The 17704-nt window shown below is 39.8% G+C and overlaps 1 protein-coding gene across 1 annotated transcript in view; it reads left to right on the forward strand.

Annotated features, from left to right (window-relative positions):
* CADPS2 (calcium dependent secretion activator 2) overlaps positions 1–17704 on the forward strand; it is a 486663-nt gene that overhangs the window by 149994 nt on the left and 318965 nt on the right. The window contains exon 3 of the mRNA XM_054725984.1: positions 12686–13018. Within this exon, the coding sequence (XP_054581959.1) occupies positions 12686–13018 (333 nt within the window). The remainder of the gene's footprint in view (positions 1–12685; positions 13019–17704) is intronic.

A 17704-nucleotide genomic window follows, 5' to 3' on the forward strand; every position in this document is an offset into this window, starting at 1 on the left:
ATAAAATCTACACTAATAAAAGAGAAATATGCAAATTGACCATACCTCCACAACACCCACCAGCCAATCAGGAGTGAGTATGCAAATTAACCCAACAAAGCTGGCGGGTTAATTTGCATATGCAGGTGCGGAGCGAAGACTGAAGGCTCCGGCCCGAGAGAAGACTGAAGACTGAAGATGACTGAAGATTGAAGAGGCTTGGCTTCTCTGCTGCGGCTGGAGCGAAGGCCTGGGTCCCGGGTGCTGGAGGAAAACCAGTGCCGGCAGCCAGGGGAAGGAAGGCCTATTGCACGAATCTTCGTGCAACGGGCCTCTAGTAAATATATAATCTGTGAAAAAGTTGTAAGTCCTGTGGAGACAAAGGAAACAGGACGGGGACTGTTAGAGGCAGAGGTACAGTTTTAAGTAGAGGAGGCTTCACCAAGAACATAAACAATTGAACAATGACCTGAAAGGAATGAAGGGCCTACATCAGAACACAGGAAATGGGGGGCATGTGCAAAGGCGAGTTGCCAGGTTAGTCAGGGTGTCTTTCACCGGATGGTGAAGACAGTGTTAGCTGCCATTAAACATTTGAAAAATGACCTTTGAAAGAATTTCTAAGTTAGAAGTAGGTGAGAGCATGACAGCTATCAGGAGAGCTTTGCCACCTGGGAACCACTTTCCAGTAGTTGGTCCTGCCCATAAACAGGCTATTGTCTCAGGGAGCCAAGCGTTTCTCTTCCCCGAAGGAGTCTGACGTTTGGGTGTCATTTTGATGGTGAGGGAATATAAGCTCTGGAAGGGGGGCTGGATTTATAGTGCCTTTGAAGTCCCTCACAACCCTGAAAATCACATCCTGGGATTGAAAAACATTGTTCTTCCACACAGAGTTGCCATCTGGTGGAAAAATAAATAACTACAAGGTATAAACAACATAATCCAACAAGTATTAAGAGCCACTATACAGCTGGAAAATGTAGTCACATTTTGGGTTCATTTTTCTCGACTTAACAGAATGTTGGCTTTTAAGATTGATTTACTTTCCAGAAATTTTCTTTTTTTGTTTCATTTTCATTTGGAACTTTATTTCTCTGTAAAGGCTCTTGGCTTCGCAAGAGTAAATAACTTGCTACCCTGCAGATTCATGTTTTATAAACCTAAAATATGAAAGGGTTAGTAGCTCATTCTCTTGTATCCTTGTGTAAGTGTTGTGGAGAATATAATGATTTAGTTTTTAGGAATATCTTTTCTCCCCAAATTAATATTTTTTTCCTCTGTCAACATTAATACATCATCCCTCTTCTCAAGGAGAAGTTTCTCCACCTATTGTATGTCCAGCAAAGGACGAGTTTTTATAGTTTTCCAATCCACTGTGGATCATTTTGTAAATACAGAATCATGTGTTTTTATTCTGACTTGCATAACAAAAATAATTTGGATTAATGGAGGGACGGATAGGTATGTGAAAGAAAAACTAGACTAAAATGTTACTTGTAGAATCTAGGTAGGAGGTACATGTCAGAATAAAAGATTGTTCATTAGTTTTTAAGTTCTGATTTCTCCAAATTTGGTAAGTAAAGGAATGGGATTCATTAAGTCAGTGATTTCCAAACCACTATAACCTCCCCCCCCCCCCCGTTTTTCTGTGTGTTTGGACATTTTCATAACAAAATAGAAATTCTCATGTTTTCAGATATCATGGCACCGTCACATCACGTTAAGTGAGGACACTGACCCAGAAAGACTGTCTCTCAGCTCCCCCAGCTCCTTGACCACTCAGGTCTGATTCCGCTCTGCTTTTTGGCCCATCATTTCCCAGCTGATGAGAGGAGAGTGGAGAAGTGAAAGCAAAGCGAACAGAGTTACACTATTAACGTCAATAGGAATAAAGAGGACTATTGTAAAGCTGTGAGACAGTGGGAGCATAGTTTGTTCCATATAATAAAGGTAAATCATTCTAAGGATTCATTGACCATTAGATATTATGAGACTCCAAATATAAAACACTAAGTTTTTAAATTTTATTTTCTATATCATTACAATGATGGAGGGAAAAAAACAACTTTCCTTCACAGACTAGGCCGAATAAGGGTAGCCCAACCCCAGGAACTTCCAGAATTTTCTATCGTATCCTGGAAAATTGAATGAAATGGGGGGAGGAGGAGGCCGTGGAAGAGGAGGCTTCTTCTTCATTTCGGATGCATATAGACATTTGCTTTAGAAAATCACATTTCCGGTGCCAGGGCTCCCTTTTCCACTGTGAACGTGACCTTGCTCCCCCTTCAGGATCTCAGGCTCAGTGTCCCACAGATTGGAAGCCCAGCTTCAGCCCAGTGATCTTGTTTCTCTGTTTAAATTTGTGCTCAGAGTGAGTAGAGTGGTAAATTCTGTAGTTACAAGGGTAAGGAAAATTTGCCATCAGTTTAGGGAGAGTTAAGGTAATCAATGAGTTGGAAAATACCTATAAAGAAAGACTTATAAGATCTGTTATGTGATTCTATAAAATAAAAGCTTTATACAAACATAATTTTTCTCCCAATTATCAATAATTGCGCCTCAGATAAAGCTCATTGGCTATAATACTGACACTGTGCAAAGCTAAAACAAAACAAAACAAAAAAAAACTTTGTAATTTTTTTAAGATGATGGGACTAGCATGCACATATTTTTTTTCTAAAAATAGTTTTATACTTTTCAAATCACATGTTATTTTGGATATAAAAGAACTCATCTCAATTCCTTCCACAGAAAACATGAGAAGAGGTTGCTAGTTTGGTGGTTAGAATTGCTTTAAGGATTTAGATCAATTATAAGGAAGGATCCTTGGAGAGCACCTGCTTCATAGTGTACAGCTAAAGGGCTTGAGGTGTACCACTTACCCAAATTAATTTTTTAAATTAGAATTTCTTTGCTGTAAGTTTTAAGTTATGATTTCTTCACATTTGATAAATAAGAGAACAGAATTGATTAAATTAATGGTTTCCAAACCTTTGGAATTCATTGATAAATTTAAAAATAGAGTATATAATAAATATATGAAATATATTTTACATAAATATAATAAAAAATATAGCTCTTTTTCCACTACATCCAAAAAATTAACCCACAATTTACTCCTTTTTTGTTGTTGTTGTTGTTGTTAATCCTCACTGGAGGATATGTTTTCCATTGATCTTTAGAGAGAGAGTAGAGGAGAGGGGGAGGGGGATGAGAGAGAGAGAAAGAAACATTGCTGTCTCATGTGGACTGGTTGCCTCCCTCATGATTGGGGGCCCAGGGATTGGAACCTACAACCAAGGTACATGCCCTTGACCGGGAATTGAACTCAAGACCCTTTGGTCCACAGGCTGATGCTCTAACCACTGAGCAACCAGCCAGGGCCCACAGTTTATTCTTAGTAACATTGAATTACAAGGAAGAGACTTGTTGGACTTACGATTTCTAAATATTGAATAAATTGAGCTTTATTAAAATTACTCTGTAATCTTATGTTTAGTTCTTTACATTGAATCAGAAAATTTCTTCCCGCACTGGTCAGAACACCATCTTTTAGATTCAGTAACTTTCCAGAGTTCATTAATATTCTAAGGACCTGGTGATTTCCTTTAAACTCTATGTATCTAATAACTTCAGCCCCTGCAGAAGCTTCAAAGGTGCAGCTCTAATGAAACTCCTAGTCTTAGCAGGGGAAAGACACAATGATGCTGTACACAAGTTGCTACATGATGAGGACATGCGTGTTGAATACCTTCAGAGAGGGTGGGGATGTGCTGAGAAGGCTCAGAGTAAAGGAACGGCATCAAGCTGTGGGAAGCTTCATAAAGGAAGCTTCATAACAGGGCGTCCCTGCCCCCCCACCACCAGATTCTCTTTAATCCATCCACTCCTTGCCCACTCTAGCTCAGTTTAATGAGCCATAACCCGAGAAATCACCAAATTCGATTGCATGGTGATAAAAGAAGGGGGCTCTGCGGCAAGAATCTCGGGGCTTAAGTTTTCACCCCTCCACTGTTTGGCTACGTGACCTCGAGTATTTGTCTGCACCTCTCCCTGCTCTTGTTTTTTACCTTTAAAATAGTTACACCTAGTTTATGTGGTTGTGTGGTTAATATATGTAAAGCCCCTAGAATAAATTGTAGCTATTTTTAAAATGCAGTTTTTATCAGAGGACTTTTTAGATAGCATAGACAGCTCACAGGACAGGAGAGGGGGAAAGATGGGGAAGTTTATCTCACCCACTGAACAAAGAAGTCACTGCCTTAGGACTTGCCAAACAAGATGACCAGATGTATGTACAAACATTCTGATATGAGTCACAACAGTGTAGAAGGGGACTTTGAAACCTGTTCTGCTGCCCAAGATATCTGGCGGGGGAACTTTGAATCCTATAGGGGGAAAGGTATAAAACCCCCTGAACCCCCCACAGGGTGGGGCACTCAGAAAAACTGAGTTGCCTGCTTGTGCATCATACCAACTGCATTTTAAATAAATTTGCTTGCTTTGCTTTCTGTTACTCATTTGAATTCCTTCTCAAGAGATTGACAAGAGCCGAGGAGGGGAGAGCCCAGTCCCCACTCAGGGGACTGTCCACCTGACTTAAATGTTTGGATGGCATTCCATGCTCTTGGGATAAAGACCAGATGCCTTCCCAGGGCTTACCTAAAGCCCGTTCCTCCTCTTCATCCTCCTCTCATACCACTGGATTCTCCTCGGTCCCTTCATTGCAGCCCAAGGAGCCTTTTTCAAACCCACTTATAGACCAGCTGTGTCCCCCTCAGCACCACCTGCCACACTCCTCCCTTGGTCTCCTCACATTTCCAAGCCAATTCCTCTTGGTCTTCAGATCTCCACTCATTTCCTTAGAGGGAACCCTTTTATAACCTTCTCAACTAGATTCAAAACCTTGTTACAAATTGTCCTACTTACAAAAATCCTCAGTAGCATTCACCAAGCCATAGTCCTCTTTTTATGTATAATTATTTCCTCCACTGTATGCTCTGTGTAGGCAGCAAACTCACATCATTTTGATCATCAGTAAATTCCCAGCACTGAGTAGGGTCCCACCATATGGTATGTTTTGATAAATACTTATGGGACCAATATGGGATAAGGTATGGGGGAAGAAATTATGGAGAGTGTTGAGGGCTAAACAAGTGTTCCCGTTATTAGAACAGAAAAATATGTTTTCAGAAGCAAAAGAAGAAAAGGCTGGAAGGTAGGTCAGGGGAGAGACCTGGCTGGATGAAGAGACTGGAACAATACAGTGCTAGCAGGGGATCCATTGACTGGCATTGGGCGTGCAAACTGACCTGATAACTAGTATTTATGTTGGGAAACTGGGAATTATTTGCTATCTAGTGAAACTCAAATCATCACTGCAGAAAACCTTCATGAATTGATAACCCCTTTTAAAATGTTTAAAATTCTCTTATGGACAGCATAGAATTATTACAGTATTTTATTTGTCATTATTAAAGAGAAAAAGGCATCTCTTAAGTGGGGCTCTTGTGCTTTCTCAACATTTTCCTGGCTGAACACACGCTGGCAGCTTTCCCAGGAACCATCTCATAAATAGCCACAATGAGTTGGCAAGCAGCTAATGTTTCTCTTTTCATTATACAATCCTCTTGAATCAAAGAAGCAATGCATAGTTGAGATCAAAAGCAGCGCATGAACAATAGGTGCTTCTGTGGATAAGCATGGTTGAAGTCTTATTTGGACAGCTGAGCAGACTTACCCATTGCACATATAGTTTCTTGTTATAGTCACCGCATTTCAATTTTGCCATTTGTTTACCAGAATTTTGTTACGATATTTAGTAAATTCTTTGTGTCTGAGCTGAGCAGGTGAATGGAAAGGGTTGACAGTGTTCACACTGAGGACCTCATGTGCAAGATAAACCTCACTGAAATGTGGAGAAGTACAACATGCGCAGTATATTACAGTTTTGTGATGTCAAGTCCCTAATCCCCACTCTGACTTGGTTGTGTGTGGTGGCATTTTCACAAGAAGGTCATTGACTGGGAATTCCACAGGTGTTGGCCATCACCCAGCAGAAGTTATGGCTTCCAGGGGTGAGCTCTGATGGGAGTGGGCTATGGTGGAGTGAGGGAGAGGGAGAAAGGAATAAGTAAAGGAATGCTGCTTTTGGATTCCTCTTTACTCTTTCAATAACTTTATGACCTTGGGCCAGCCAAAACCATTTAATCTGCAAGAGAATGAAAATGGAAAAGGCACCGGGTGATTGTGAGGACAAAAGGAGTTCATGTGTAAAGAGCTCTAGAAAGACAGACTATCTGCTCATCAGTGGGTTTGTTGATGCACCGAGTTGTCCCATGCCAGCTTCAGTGACAATGTAGTGCTGTATTAGATGTACTCCAGTCAGAATTTCACAGAGATCCCCGCACTTGTGCACCAACTCTAGAACCAGTCTCTGCCTGTGGCTACACTTTCCCTGCCTTTAATTTGATTGATAACTGTTATGAAAGGATACAGGAATAAGATCTTTGATGTCTACTGGGACCAAATCCGTCATTTATAGTTTCATAAGCAACACCTGAAAAATTACTTTTAAAAACTGTCATTTCTGTAAGAACAGCAGATTATGGGAATTAGACAATGTTATGTTATTTAGACATATACATTTTGTTTTCCTCACCAAACTAGTTTTGCTTTTTCCTATGACATCACTCATTGTGCTTCCTTTTATCGAAGACGTCTTTCCCTCTCCCACTCATACACAAGGTCACTGCCTTATACTTCTTTCTTTTGTATGCCTAATTGAAAATCAGTAAACCTGACGGGTTAATTATTTACATTAACTAAGTGTGTGGGATGGGGAAATTAACTTGACTATCTGAATCATTTATTTACTCCTCATTTATGTGTTCAGTAGATGTTTTCTAAGTGCTTTCTCTGTGCTTAGCTCGGTGCTACAGATAGAGTGAATGAAACCGTCTTTGGCTTCATGGAGCTTACTAGTGAGTAAACACACACACACACACACACACACACACAATGGTAATAGAATTTTCACTTAATTACTACAGTTCCAAAGTGATAAGTACTTTTTTTTCTTTATTTTCCTTCTTTTCTTTTTTTAAAAAAATACTTTATTGATTAAGGTATCACATATTTATCCTCATCCCCCAATTCCCATCCCAAACCCCTCCCCACGCATGCCCCCACCCACCTGTTGTCCGTGATCACTGATTAGGCTCATATGCAAGCACACAAGTCCTTTGGTTGATCTATCTCCCTTGTCCCCACCCTCCCCTACCTTCCCTCTGAGATCTGACAGTCTGATCAATGCTGTTCTTGTTCATCAGTCTATGTTGTTCATCATTTCCCCTAGATGAGTGAGCTCATGTGATACTAGAAATACACTTATAAGAACCGAAAATGAGACAAGCACTAATGGTTATGCTGAGAGGCAAATGAATCAGTCTATAGTGAGTTTCTTTCTGGGCCAACAGTTCTTTTGAGTCCCAATTTCTATGTCAAACAGTTTCTTATGTGTACATAACAGCAATGATATTTCAGTTCTGGATGGTGGACAAATGGTGGTAATACAGGTCCGACCCTCTCTGGTTTGGTCCTGGGCAACCTGCAGTGATGCACAGCTGCTGACTGCTAGTATGGCAAGGCATCGTCAGCGTCTTCCATCTCTGGACTGTTTCTCTTCTGTCTTCATGGCTGGAGCACTCCTGTCACTTCCTCTCTGTTGCAGGAATCCACATGGTCTCGGAGTTGTTTTCTGAAAATATACAAACATATTCTCGACCAAAAGTTAATAAAGGAATCTTTTCTGTAAATTTGACTTGCGATCCTTTTTCATTTTTGTGCTAAGTACTTTAAAGGAAAAAGACAATATACTAAGATTACAGACACACAATACAGTAATTCAAGGTGACTGGGAAAAGGAATCTTCGAGGAAGGTCAGTTTGAGTGGGGACCTGAATAGTTGCTAAGAGATACTATTAGATGACAGTGAGATGGACAGTGTGGATTTTTTTTAAAAGGCCAGTGGAACTGGAGCCTGGAGATTGAATGAGAGAGAATGACGTACGATGAAACCAGAGAATTCATTTGAGGCCAGTTAAAGTAGGATCTGAGGCCTTGGAGATGGTTTTGGTGGAAAGTCAGTGAAGAACTTTTAAGTTGAAGGAGGATTAAAGTGATCATATTTTTTAAAAAAGGAAATATTAGTTTAATGGCAGTCAAGAGAAAATGTTGGGGAAACTTCTGAGGCAGGAAGACCAGGTAAGAAGAGGCTATTGCTCTTAGGCAATTAAGTCCCAGTGCGAGACATGACGAGAGGGGTTGGAGAGGATTTAGGGGTGGAATCAGCAGGGTTTGGTGACAGGTTGTCTGTTGGGGAAAATAACATGGAGATGATGGAGGAGTCTGAGAGTGGCACCCAGGTCTCTCAAGGAGGGAAATGGGTTTCTGACATTCACTGAAGCAGGTCGGCAGGAGGCAGAACAAATAATTGGAAAAGTCATGAATTCCTGTTGAGACTTGTTTAGTTTAGGGGCCCAGTGGGACATGTAAGGAAAGCTGTTGGCTGGTATTGCGGCTCCAAGTCTGAAGCTTAAGTAAACTAGGAGGAGTTGATGGATCACACTGTGGTGGTGTCCTGATTGGGAGCATATGCAGAGTGGAGTGCCCCAGACCTAATGGATGGGGAACAGAGGGGCACCCTAACGAGGAGACGGGGAGGGAAAGCAGCCTTCCTGCCTCCCCTGCACCTTGGGCCAGGAGAACTGCCCTTCATACCTGCTTTCAGATCCTGGTACCTCCTCTCTCATGCAAAAATCTCTCCAGCTTCGGGAGCTCATGCCTTTCAACTTGATCTCTTCTCACACTTTCAGTTTCTGAGTTCCTCTCCCACAATCATCATCTCTTAGGAAACCTGTGAGCTAGAGGCAGATCTAGTCCTCCTCTTGGAGAATCCTTTAGATAGATAGTCATGACGTTTTTCAACAAATCTTTATTGACTTCTTACTGTGTACGGGGCAGGCTCTAGATCAGGCACTGGCTTTACTAGCAAACCAAACGAGGACTCTGGTGCCCTCTACTTTCTAGTTTGGGGAAACCGACAATAAATACATGTCTGGTGGAGCAAGGTCAGAGGGGAGGGTGATGAATTGGGGAGGGACAGGGCTTCCTTTCAGGAAATGATGGCACTGAGACCCAAATGAAGAGAGTGAGCCATGTGGATTTATGAGTGTATTTATGGATTGCTGTGTAACAGCTTATCCCCAAATTTGCAGCATAAAACAAATATATGTTATCTCACAGTTTCTCAGGATTAGGAATCGGGGTGTGGCTTACCAGTAGCTGGCTGTTTCTGCTTAGGGTTTCTCATGAAGAGCTTGTAGTCAAGCTGTTAGCTGAGACTGCAGTTACCTCGTGGATCATTTGGGACTGAAGAATCTGCGTTCTAGCCCACTCATGTGGTTCTTGGCAGACCACTGAGTGCTGTTAGACTGAGGGTCTGGGGTCTTTGCCTTCTGGCAGCTTGCTTCCCCTAGGGCAGTGGTCGGCAAACTCATTAGTCAACAGAGCCAAATATCAACAGTACAACGATTGAAATTTCTTTTGAGAGCCAAGTTTTTTAAGCTTAAACTTCTTCTGACGCCACTTCTTCAAAATAGACTCGCCCAGGCCGTGGTATTTTGTGGAAGAGCCACACTCAAGGGGCCAAAGAGCCGCATGTGGCCCGCAAGCCGCAGTTTGCCGACCACGGCCCTAGGGCAAGTGATGAGAGAGAGAAGGCCCCACCGTTTTTTACAAACTAATCTCAGACGTGACATTGCAGCATTATGTTCTGTCATCTACCACAATCTGTCCCTTCTTACTGAGTTGTCTTCCCCATTGCCTATGTGTAATTTTCTGGTCTAGCTCTGCCTTCCTCTATCTTGCTTCCTTTTTTACTCAAGCACTTTAAAAGAACAATTTATATTTGCTGTCTTACTTCATTGCCACTGGTCCTCTTCTCCCTCCTGCCAATTGGCTTCCATTCTTCACCATGTCACTAACTCTTCTTTGCAAAAGGAGACCTAGTGGTGATGAAGATCAACCAGTTCTCTTGTTAATTTAAGTGATTTTTATTGTGGCATTTGATTTTCTCTTCTCCTCCCCTGCCCCGCTGGCCTCCCCTGTATCCACTTGTTCTGTCAGCCATTTAAAGGAAGATGTTTCATAGAGTTTTGTCCTTGATTCATTTTTATTTGTATTGTATTTTGTCTGCAAAGCTGACCTCTAACAAAACTGAATTATCCATGACCCACCACCATATACAAACATTTCTCTCTCTCTCTCTCTCTCTCTCTCTCTCTCTCTCTCTCTCTCTCTCACACACACACACACACACACACACACACACACACACACACACGTGCGCGCGTTGTTCTACCTGTATTATTTGGTTCTTTATTCTAGGTTAGTAGAATCCAGGCACCCCATTAAAAAACATGTGAATCATAATATTTTTTCTGCCTTACTTTCACATTCTGTAAATCACCAAGATCTGTTAATTTTCTCAGCCTGCTCTCTTGTTTCTACCTCTCTCTCTAGCCCATGACCTTTGGCCTAGATTAGACCCTTACTGTTTCTCACCTGGTCTGCTATACTCCTCTGATAACTGATATCCCAACCTCTGCTCTGGTCACTTGTCCTCTTACCTTTGATGCTTCTGCCTGTTATTTCTCCAACTCGTGTGCCTCAGCATTTCAGTCCCTGGTTGCCCACATCCCTAACTCCTGGTCCCAGAGCGAGCACCAATGCCTTGCGTGGCACACACGCATCTTGCTGTCTTGTCTCTCTTGGTCTGCGTCGCCCAACCTTTGCTGCCCTCACCCTTATGTTTAAGGCTGCTGCAATATGAACATTTTTATTTCCCTTAGAAGGCCATGCTGTGGAATGCCTCTGTGCTTTTTAATCCTGTCCTTTTGTTTTCCCAAAATGTATTTTATTCTCACTTTACCCCTCACTTAACCCACAGGCCAAATAAAATTGTAGGTCTGTCGTCTCTACCCTGTGAACCCCCCACCTTCCCCAACAGAGTTCCTAATTTTTTTCTCCTTAGCTTTTCCTCCCTTTGCATAGGTTTCTATTATTCTCCTACCTGATTGTATCTTATTGTTTGTTCTGTCTCCCTCAGGGAGCAATGAGCTGTTGGAGGGCAGGGCCTTAGGTTCATTTATCTTTGTGTCTCTAACACTTAGCAAAATGCTTGACACATTGTTAACTTAATAAATGCCAATTACATAACATGTAATCGGACTAAGTATGGCTTTAGGTATGGCTTTTATAGGTGAAATTTAGAATCCAGATACTTAAGTTCATTAGAGTCTTTGCTTCAAAACTGTGGTTTGATTACTTGGTGGAATTTAGCACTGACTGTGTTAGGCAAAAGTTAGAAAAAATGAAATGCCTGCCAACTTGGAATATTAAATATCAAGTAATTAAAAGTTTTTCTGAAGCCAGTCTTCAGTTATATTGCACTTTAAAAATACCTTGCCATTCCAGCTTTACACAAAATTACAAGTTTTCAAAAGTTGCTTGTTTCAACTTCAAGTATTTTCCCATAGATATAATATTACATATAGTGTTTCACTATTTCCAGGGTGCAATCTGGAGCCAGAAGCCACACAATAATTGAACAGGGAAAATTTAATACAAACACTGTGGGATTGACAACATGAGTAAGGAACATAAGGACACAGGAGTAGCAGATAGGGGAACACAGCATCCAAGGAAGGAAGGAATCTGGAAGAGGGTCCCAGTCCCCCATCCCCAAGGCTGGAATCAGACCTCACTGGAGAAGGCGTGGTTGTGTCCTACTGGATGGCAGAGAAGTTCACAGAAGTGAACTTCGTGGAAATCTGCCTTCTGGGTGCTGGAGGGAAATGGTCCCCAGGGAGGCGCTGCCCTGCAGGACTCACTGGGAATCTGCCCATGGGGGTGGGACGGTGTGAAGCCACCATCAGGGATCTGGAGAGAAGCTGTCCATGGGTGGGTGCCATGCGCCTCCAAATAAGAAGAGAACCAGTTAGAAGAATCCTTCTGCCCTGGCCACGTAGCTCAGTTGGTTGGAGCGTCATCCCGATATGCCCAGGTTGTGGTTTCACGAGGATCTCTTTTCTGTCATCCATTCTCCCTGGTTATAAGAAATGTGTGACCAGTTGGAGGACTGGTGAAATGAGGGAGGGGGTCGGGCGTACCCTCACGTCCAAATGTGAAGCATTCGTGATTGAGTTATACATGATGCCTATTGACTTGGATCCTGGACTTACCGCACACTGGCCTTCAGATCCTCGCTCAAACAATAGGAGACCTTATCCCTGCTGAAGAACTAGCCAGAACTCCCAAGGACAGTCATATCTCCAATTACTTTCTTAATCAACTCTTAAAGGATTCTGTTGGCAGAGAGGCCTTTGATTTACAGGTGGGAGATAGCGTGTAGATCAAGATCATTTTACAGTTCCTCAACACTGGTTGCTGTCTCTCCTAAATATTTCAACATTTTAGAGAGTAGATTTGGGGCCTCCATTATTTTATTCATTACCATATATTAAAAAACATTTGAACACTGTGGAATGTTTGGTGTTAAGACTCGCTAGATTGCTACAAGCAAGTGTGTTAGTGTCTCTGCTTAGTTATAAACGGGGTTTTGTTCTTTATTTTTATCTTCCAGGTTTTTCTGAAGAGCGATCGAGTGGCCAGAATGGTTCAGAGTGGAGGATGTTCTGCTAATGACTTCAGAGAGGTGTTTAAGAAGAACATCGAGAAACGCGTGCGGAGTTTGCCAGAAATCGATGGCTTAAGCAAAGAGACAGTGCTGAGCTCATGGATAGCCAAATACGATGCCATTTACAGGGGTGAAGAGGACTTGTGCAAACAGCCAAATAGGATGACCCTCAGTGCTGTGTCCGAACTTATTCTGAGCAAAGAACAGCTCTATGAAATGTTTCAGCAGATTCTGGGTATTAAGAAACTGGAGCACCAACTCCTTTATAATGCATGTCAGGTAAGTGGCCCATCGTATTTCCCATCACCCTGCTGGACTCCGAGTGAACCTCAAGTGTTTACAAGCCTAGGGAGACGTCCTTTACTTTCCATATAATCACTTTGGTTGAAAAGTTGAGTGAAATATAATTTTAATAAATCAAATAGTGATATTTGTAAAGAAGGTTTTGAAAGAATTATTTGATAGAGGAAAAAGAACATCAGTGCATTTTATCTAGTAAATAAATATTCCCATGTGCCCTGTTTTAGGGCATCAGACTTGTGCCTGTTTGGTATATAAGGGGCATGTCCAGGTAGTAAAATAGAAATAATCTGTTATCTAAAGAAGGTTGGCAGTTTAATAAACAGTTATTCCTCAGTGCAAAATAATTTTACATACAGATACGTAAAATGTTATGGAAGTAACTGAAATTTCAGATTTTTTTCTCTAACCTAGCCAGATAGAAATTAATTGGCGATGAATCCTAAACTGCATAATTTAAAGAGATTACAGTGAATAATGTATTTTCTTTTCTGTTCTCATTCAAATCATACATATGTAAAAGCTCAATAAAATATCATGTTTTTTTCCAAGTCTTTCATCTTTAGGCCCTGTGATTTGTCTAATAATGTATTCCTTCCCTATTTGCATTTTGTTTGCTTATTTTAGAGGTATAAATTATTTAGCTATGCCCTGATATACAATTTAAATGGACAAAGTTCTGGTATTTAAAAGTTAACCAGCCTTGGCCGGTTTGGCTCAGTGGATAGAGCGTTGGCCTGCAGACTGAAAGGTCCCGAGTTCGATTGTGGTCAAGGGCACATGCCTGGGTTGTGGGCTCGATCCCCAGTAGAGGGCGTGCAGGAGGCAGCCGATCAGTGATTTTCTCTCCCTCTCCCTTCCTCTCTGAAATCAATAAAAAAATTAAAAAATGTTAACCAGCTCATTAAGAGTTATACTTCTACACTGTTCATATGTTTACATTTATTTTTAATCTTTTGCAGATCTACTTCTCTTAATTTTGACATTCTATCCATCATTTACTTTGTATTACTAATTTGTGTATCATTTAAGATGAATAAATTAACAGAGTTAATTAATACTAAAGCAATGTGGCACCTTAACCCTGTGAACAATGGTGCATTATGGTAATTGTTTCTGATTGTGTTATTACACCCATTGGCAGTTTGATAATAGTGGAAGGTGACTGTAAAACCAAAATTTCCTTCTTTAAAAGATAAATGAAACTGGGAGTTTGTATTTTTAATCAAACGATAGCTTACTTTACAGTTAAATATTAATTAACTTAATTTAGTAGTAAAATTCAGATTCAGTAGATATTTATTAGGTATTTAGTCAAGTCCAAACCTTGCTAGGTAGTGGGAAATCAAGCTGAGTAAGATAAAATATTTATTCTCCATATGCTAAGGTCTAATAGAGCAGATAGACCCAGAAAAGGAGTTATTACATATGCATGAGAATTTATACTGGATGTTCCAGGGTCATAAATATATGTGAACCTATGAGTTTGTTTATTAACTCAAGATATTTTAAAATTAATCCTTTGCTTGCTTTTAAGATAACTTCTAAAGCAATGGTGTGGATCCCCTGATTTATGTCCTCTATGACTTGGAACATATGTACTTATAATTCAATAGATTTATTTATAATACAATAGATTTATTTTTTTAATTCTATCAGTATTTCCCTCATGTATTTTTATGCTCTGTTAGGTTTGTACACTTTCAGAATATGTCTTTTTGTGGAATTAATTCCTTTATTATTATATAAAGTCCCTCTTTTTTCCCCTCTGAAATCTACTTTGTCTTATACTGAGATAGCTACTCCAGCTTTCTTTTGATTAGGATTAACATGGGGTGCCTTTCTCCATCTGTTTACTTTTAACCTATATGATTCCTTATGTTTAAAGTGGGTTTCTTATAGAGCATATAATTGCATCTTGTTTGTTTGTTTTTAATCCAACCTCACAATCTCTGCCTTCTAATGGATGTGTTTAGACTGTTCATATTTGAAAGAGTTTACTTGGATTAAGTTGTACAGTCTTTGTGTTGTCACTTCCTTGCATCTGTTCTTTGTCTCCCCTCCTTTTTCTGCCTTCTCTACTTTTAATTGAACACTTTATGATTCCATTTTATATCCTATTTTTATGTACTACTTATACTTGGTTTTTAAAAAAATTTATTTAATGGTTGCCCTAAGGTTCACAATATCCATTTTGAAATAATCTAAGTCTACCTCCAAATAACACAATAAGATAAGTGTAATGCTATCCCATAATAGAGAATTCCTAATTCCTTCTTCCCATCTCTTGTGACATTTCTTTTATTCATTTTGTTGATTATATGCTATAAAATTTTAGACCAATTAAGAAAAAAAGTAAGAAAAATAAAAGATTATATTTTACCTTCATTGGTTCCTTCTGTGCTATTCCTTTTTTTTTTCTTTATGTTGATTTAGTTTTTTACCTATATCAGTATCTTTATCTCTGAAAAACTTTATTTAATATTTCTTAAAAGGCAGGACTTCTGGTGATGAATTCTTTTCAGTTTTTGTTTGTCTGAGAAATACTTTGTTTCTCCTTCATGTTTAAAGAATAATTTCACTGGGCATACAATTATTGGTTAGCTCTTTTTCTCTTTCAACACTGAAGATTTCACTCCACTCTCTTCTTATATGATTTCTGATGAGAAGTCTGATATAGGTCTTCTTGGTTCTCTACACGCAGGGTGTTTTTGTCCTATGGCTTCCTTCAGTATTTTATCGTCAATATTTTATCGTCATAATTTTCTGCCATTTAAATATGAATATGTTTAGGTATAGGTTTTCCTTTGATATGTCTCTTGCTTGGTGTGTTCTGTGATTCCTGGGTTGGTGTCTGTCATTAATTTTGGAAAGTTCTCAGATATTACTAGTTTAAATATGCCTTCTGTCCCGTTCTCTCCTCCTTCGGGTATTATAGTTTTGATATTGTCCCATAGTTCTGGGATGGTCTCTTTTGTTTGTCTTGGAGTTTTTTCTCTTTGTATTTTCTTTTTGTTTTCAACTTTTTCCATTAGAGCCCTTAACATATTAATAATAGTTATTTACATTTTTTCTTTGATAACTAACATCTCTGTTACATCTAAACTTGGTTTGGATGCTTGTTTTTGCTCTCTATACTATTTCTTTTTTCCTTTTGGCATGCTTTGTAATTTTTTGTTGAAATCCAGACACGTTGCATCAGGTAACAAGAACTGAAATATATTTGCCTTTAGTGTGATGATATTTGTTGATCCGACTGGGAGTTGGGCAATGCTTACTGTTTATTGTAGCCATAGGTACAAGAAGTTTCAAGTTCTCCTCGTATCCTTGTCTTTCCTCTTGACTTTGGGTTTCCTTACGTATTCCTCCTCAGAGAGGGTCAGTGTCTTGCATCTTTTAGCTGTGATGATTGACTGTTATTGTCCTAGAGCTGTGTTGGTGTTGTGGCAGGGTGTTGGGGGAATAGCGCGTATTCTATTACCCAAGTAAGCCTCACTCTTTTAGTGGCCTACATCTTGGGCTGTAACCTTCGCAAGGGTTTCTGTCCCTTGTCTACGAGTATTGCTTCCCTTTTCACCCATGTACTGGATTCCCTTCCCTGGTTACAGCATCCCCAGTCTATTTTCTTGAGGTCTTTCCTCCTGTTCACTCTGGATTTTGTTTGTTTGTTTTTCCCAATGGAAGTCATAGAAAGGCTGCAAAGGACTACAGAGGCAGCCTTATCTTCCTTCAGCTGAGACAGCTTGTCAGTGCTCCTTCTGGCAAAGTCTGTCTCCCTTTGTTAAGGAAAAGAATCCAGGGTGTTTAATAATGGCTGTTCTTCCCCTCTTTCTGCCTGATCCACATGGGGACTTTTCTTGAATCCTTACCATGAGAACTTTATGAGGTTACTGTTCTTTAATAACACTGATAGTGCATGTGTTATTTTATTTCGTGCTAAATTCTCAATTTCAGCATTATTTCATTAGTAATGTGAATGTATATTCAGTTACTTTATTGGGGTGAGTATAGTTAGTAAATAATTGCTTGAAAATATTAGCTCATTCCTTTTGTCCAGAAGATACACTGTTAATACCAAATGAAAATAACTAGAGAAAATTTCATGACGTGTAAAAATTTGCCAAATTATATCTACTATTTTAGAGAATATGCATGCATATTCTCCAGGCTGTTGAAGTTCCAGGGTTTTTATGTTTGAGGTTAAATTTTATATATTCTTGCTTTTGAACATTTGATCTATTATTTAATATAGTTTAGTTCAGTTCACATAGGGTAATTTTATATCTAATTAACTCATTTATCTTTTCCCTACTTTTAAGTATTCAAAAGAAAGTGTGGTTTGGGAAATGCATTTTTAAGACTCAATGAGAATCCATGGCAGAACAGCTATTTCTGAGTTAGGTTTTTATACATAATTTAGAAGGTAGATATAAAGGAGTTCTCTGAAAACTTTTCCTCCAGCAGACAGAATGCTATCTGGTTCATACATAACATCATACAGGCAGTGTGCTCTTCTGAATAGAGGGATAACTTCATTCCCTCATGTCCTTTTTGTTGTATGAAATTCCAAAACAAGTTTTAGTTACCTGGTGGTTGTTGGCTAATTCTCAGTGATCAAGAAAAAGGGAGGACGGGTTTTTTGTTTTTGGTTTTGAAGGAGATTGC

The sequence above is a fragment of the Eptesicus fuscus genome, chromosome 14 (assembly GCF_027574615.1).
Source record: "Eptesicus fuscus isolate TK198812 chromosome 14, DD_ASM_mEF_20220401, whole genome shotgun sequence".
In the NCBI taxonomy this organism is placed as follows: Eukaryota; Metazoa; Chordata; class Mammalia; order Chiroptera; family Vespertilionidae; genus Eptesicus; species Eptesicus fuscus.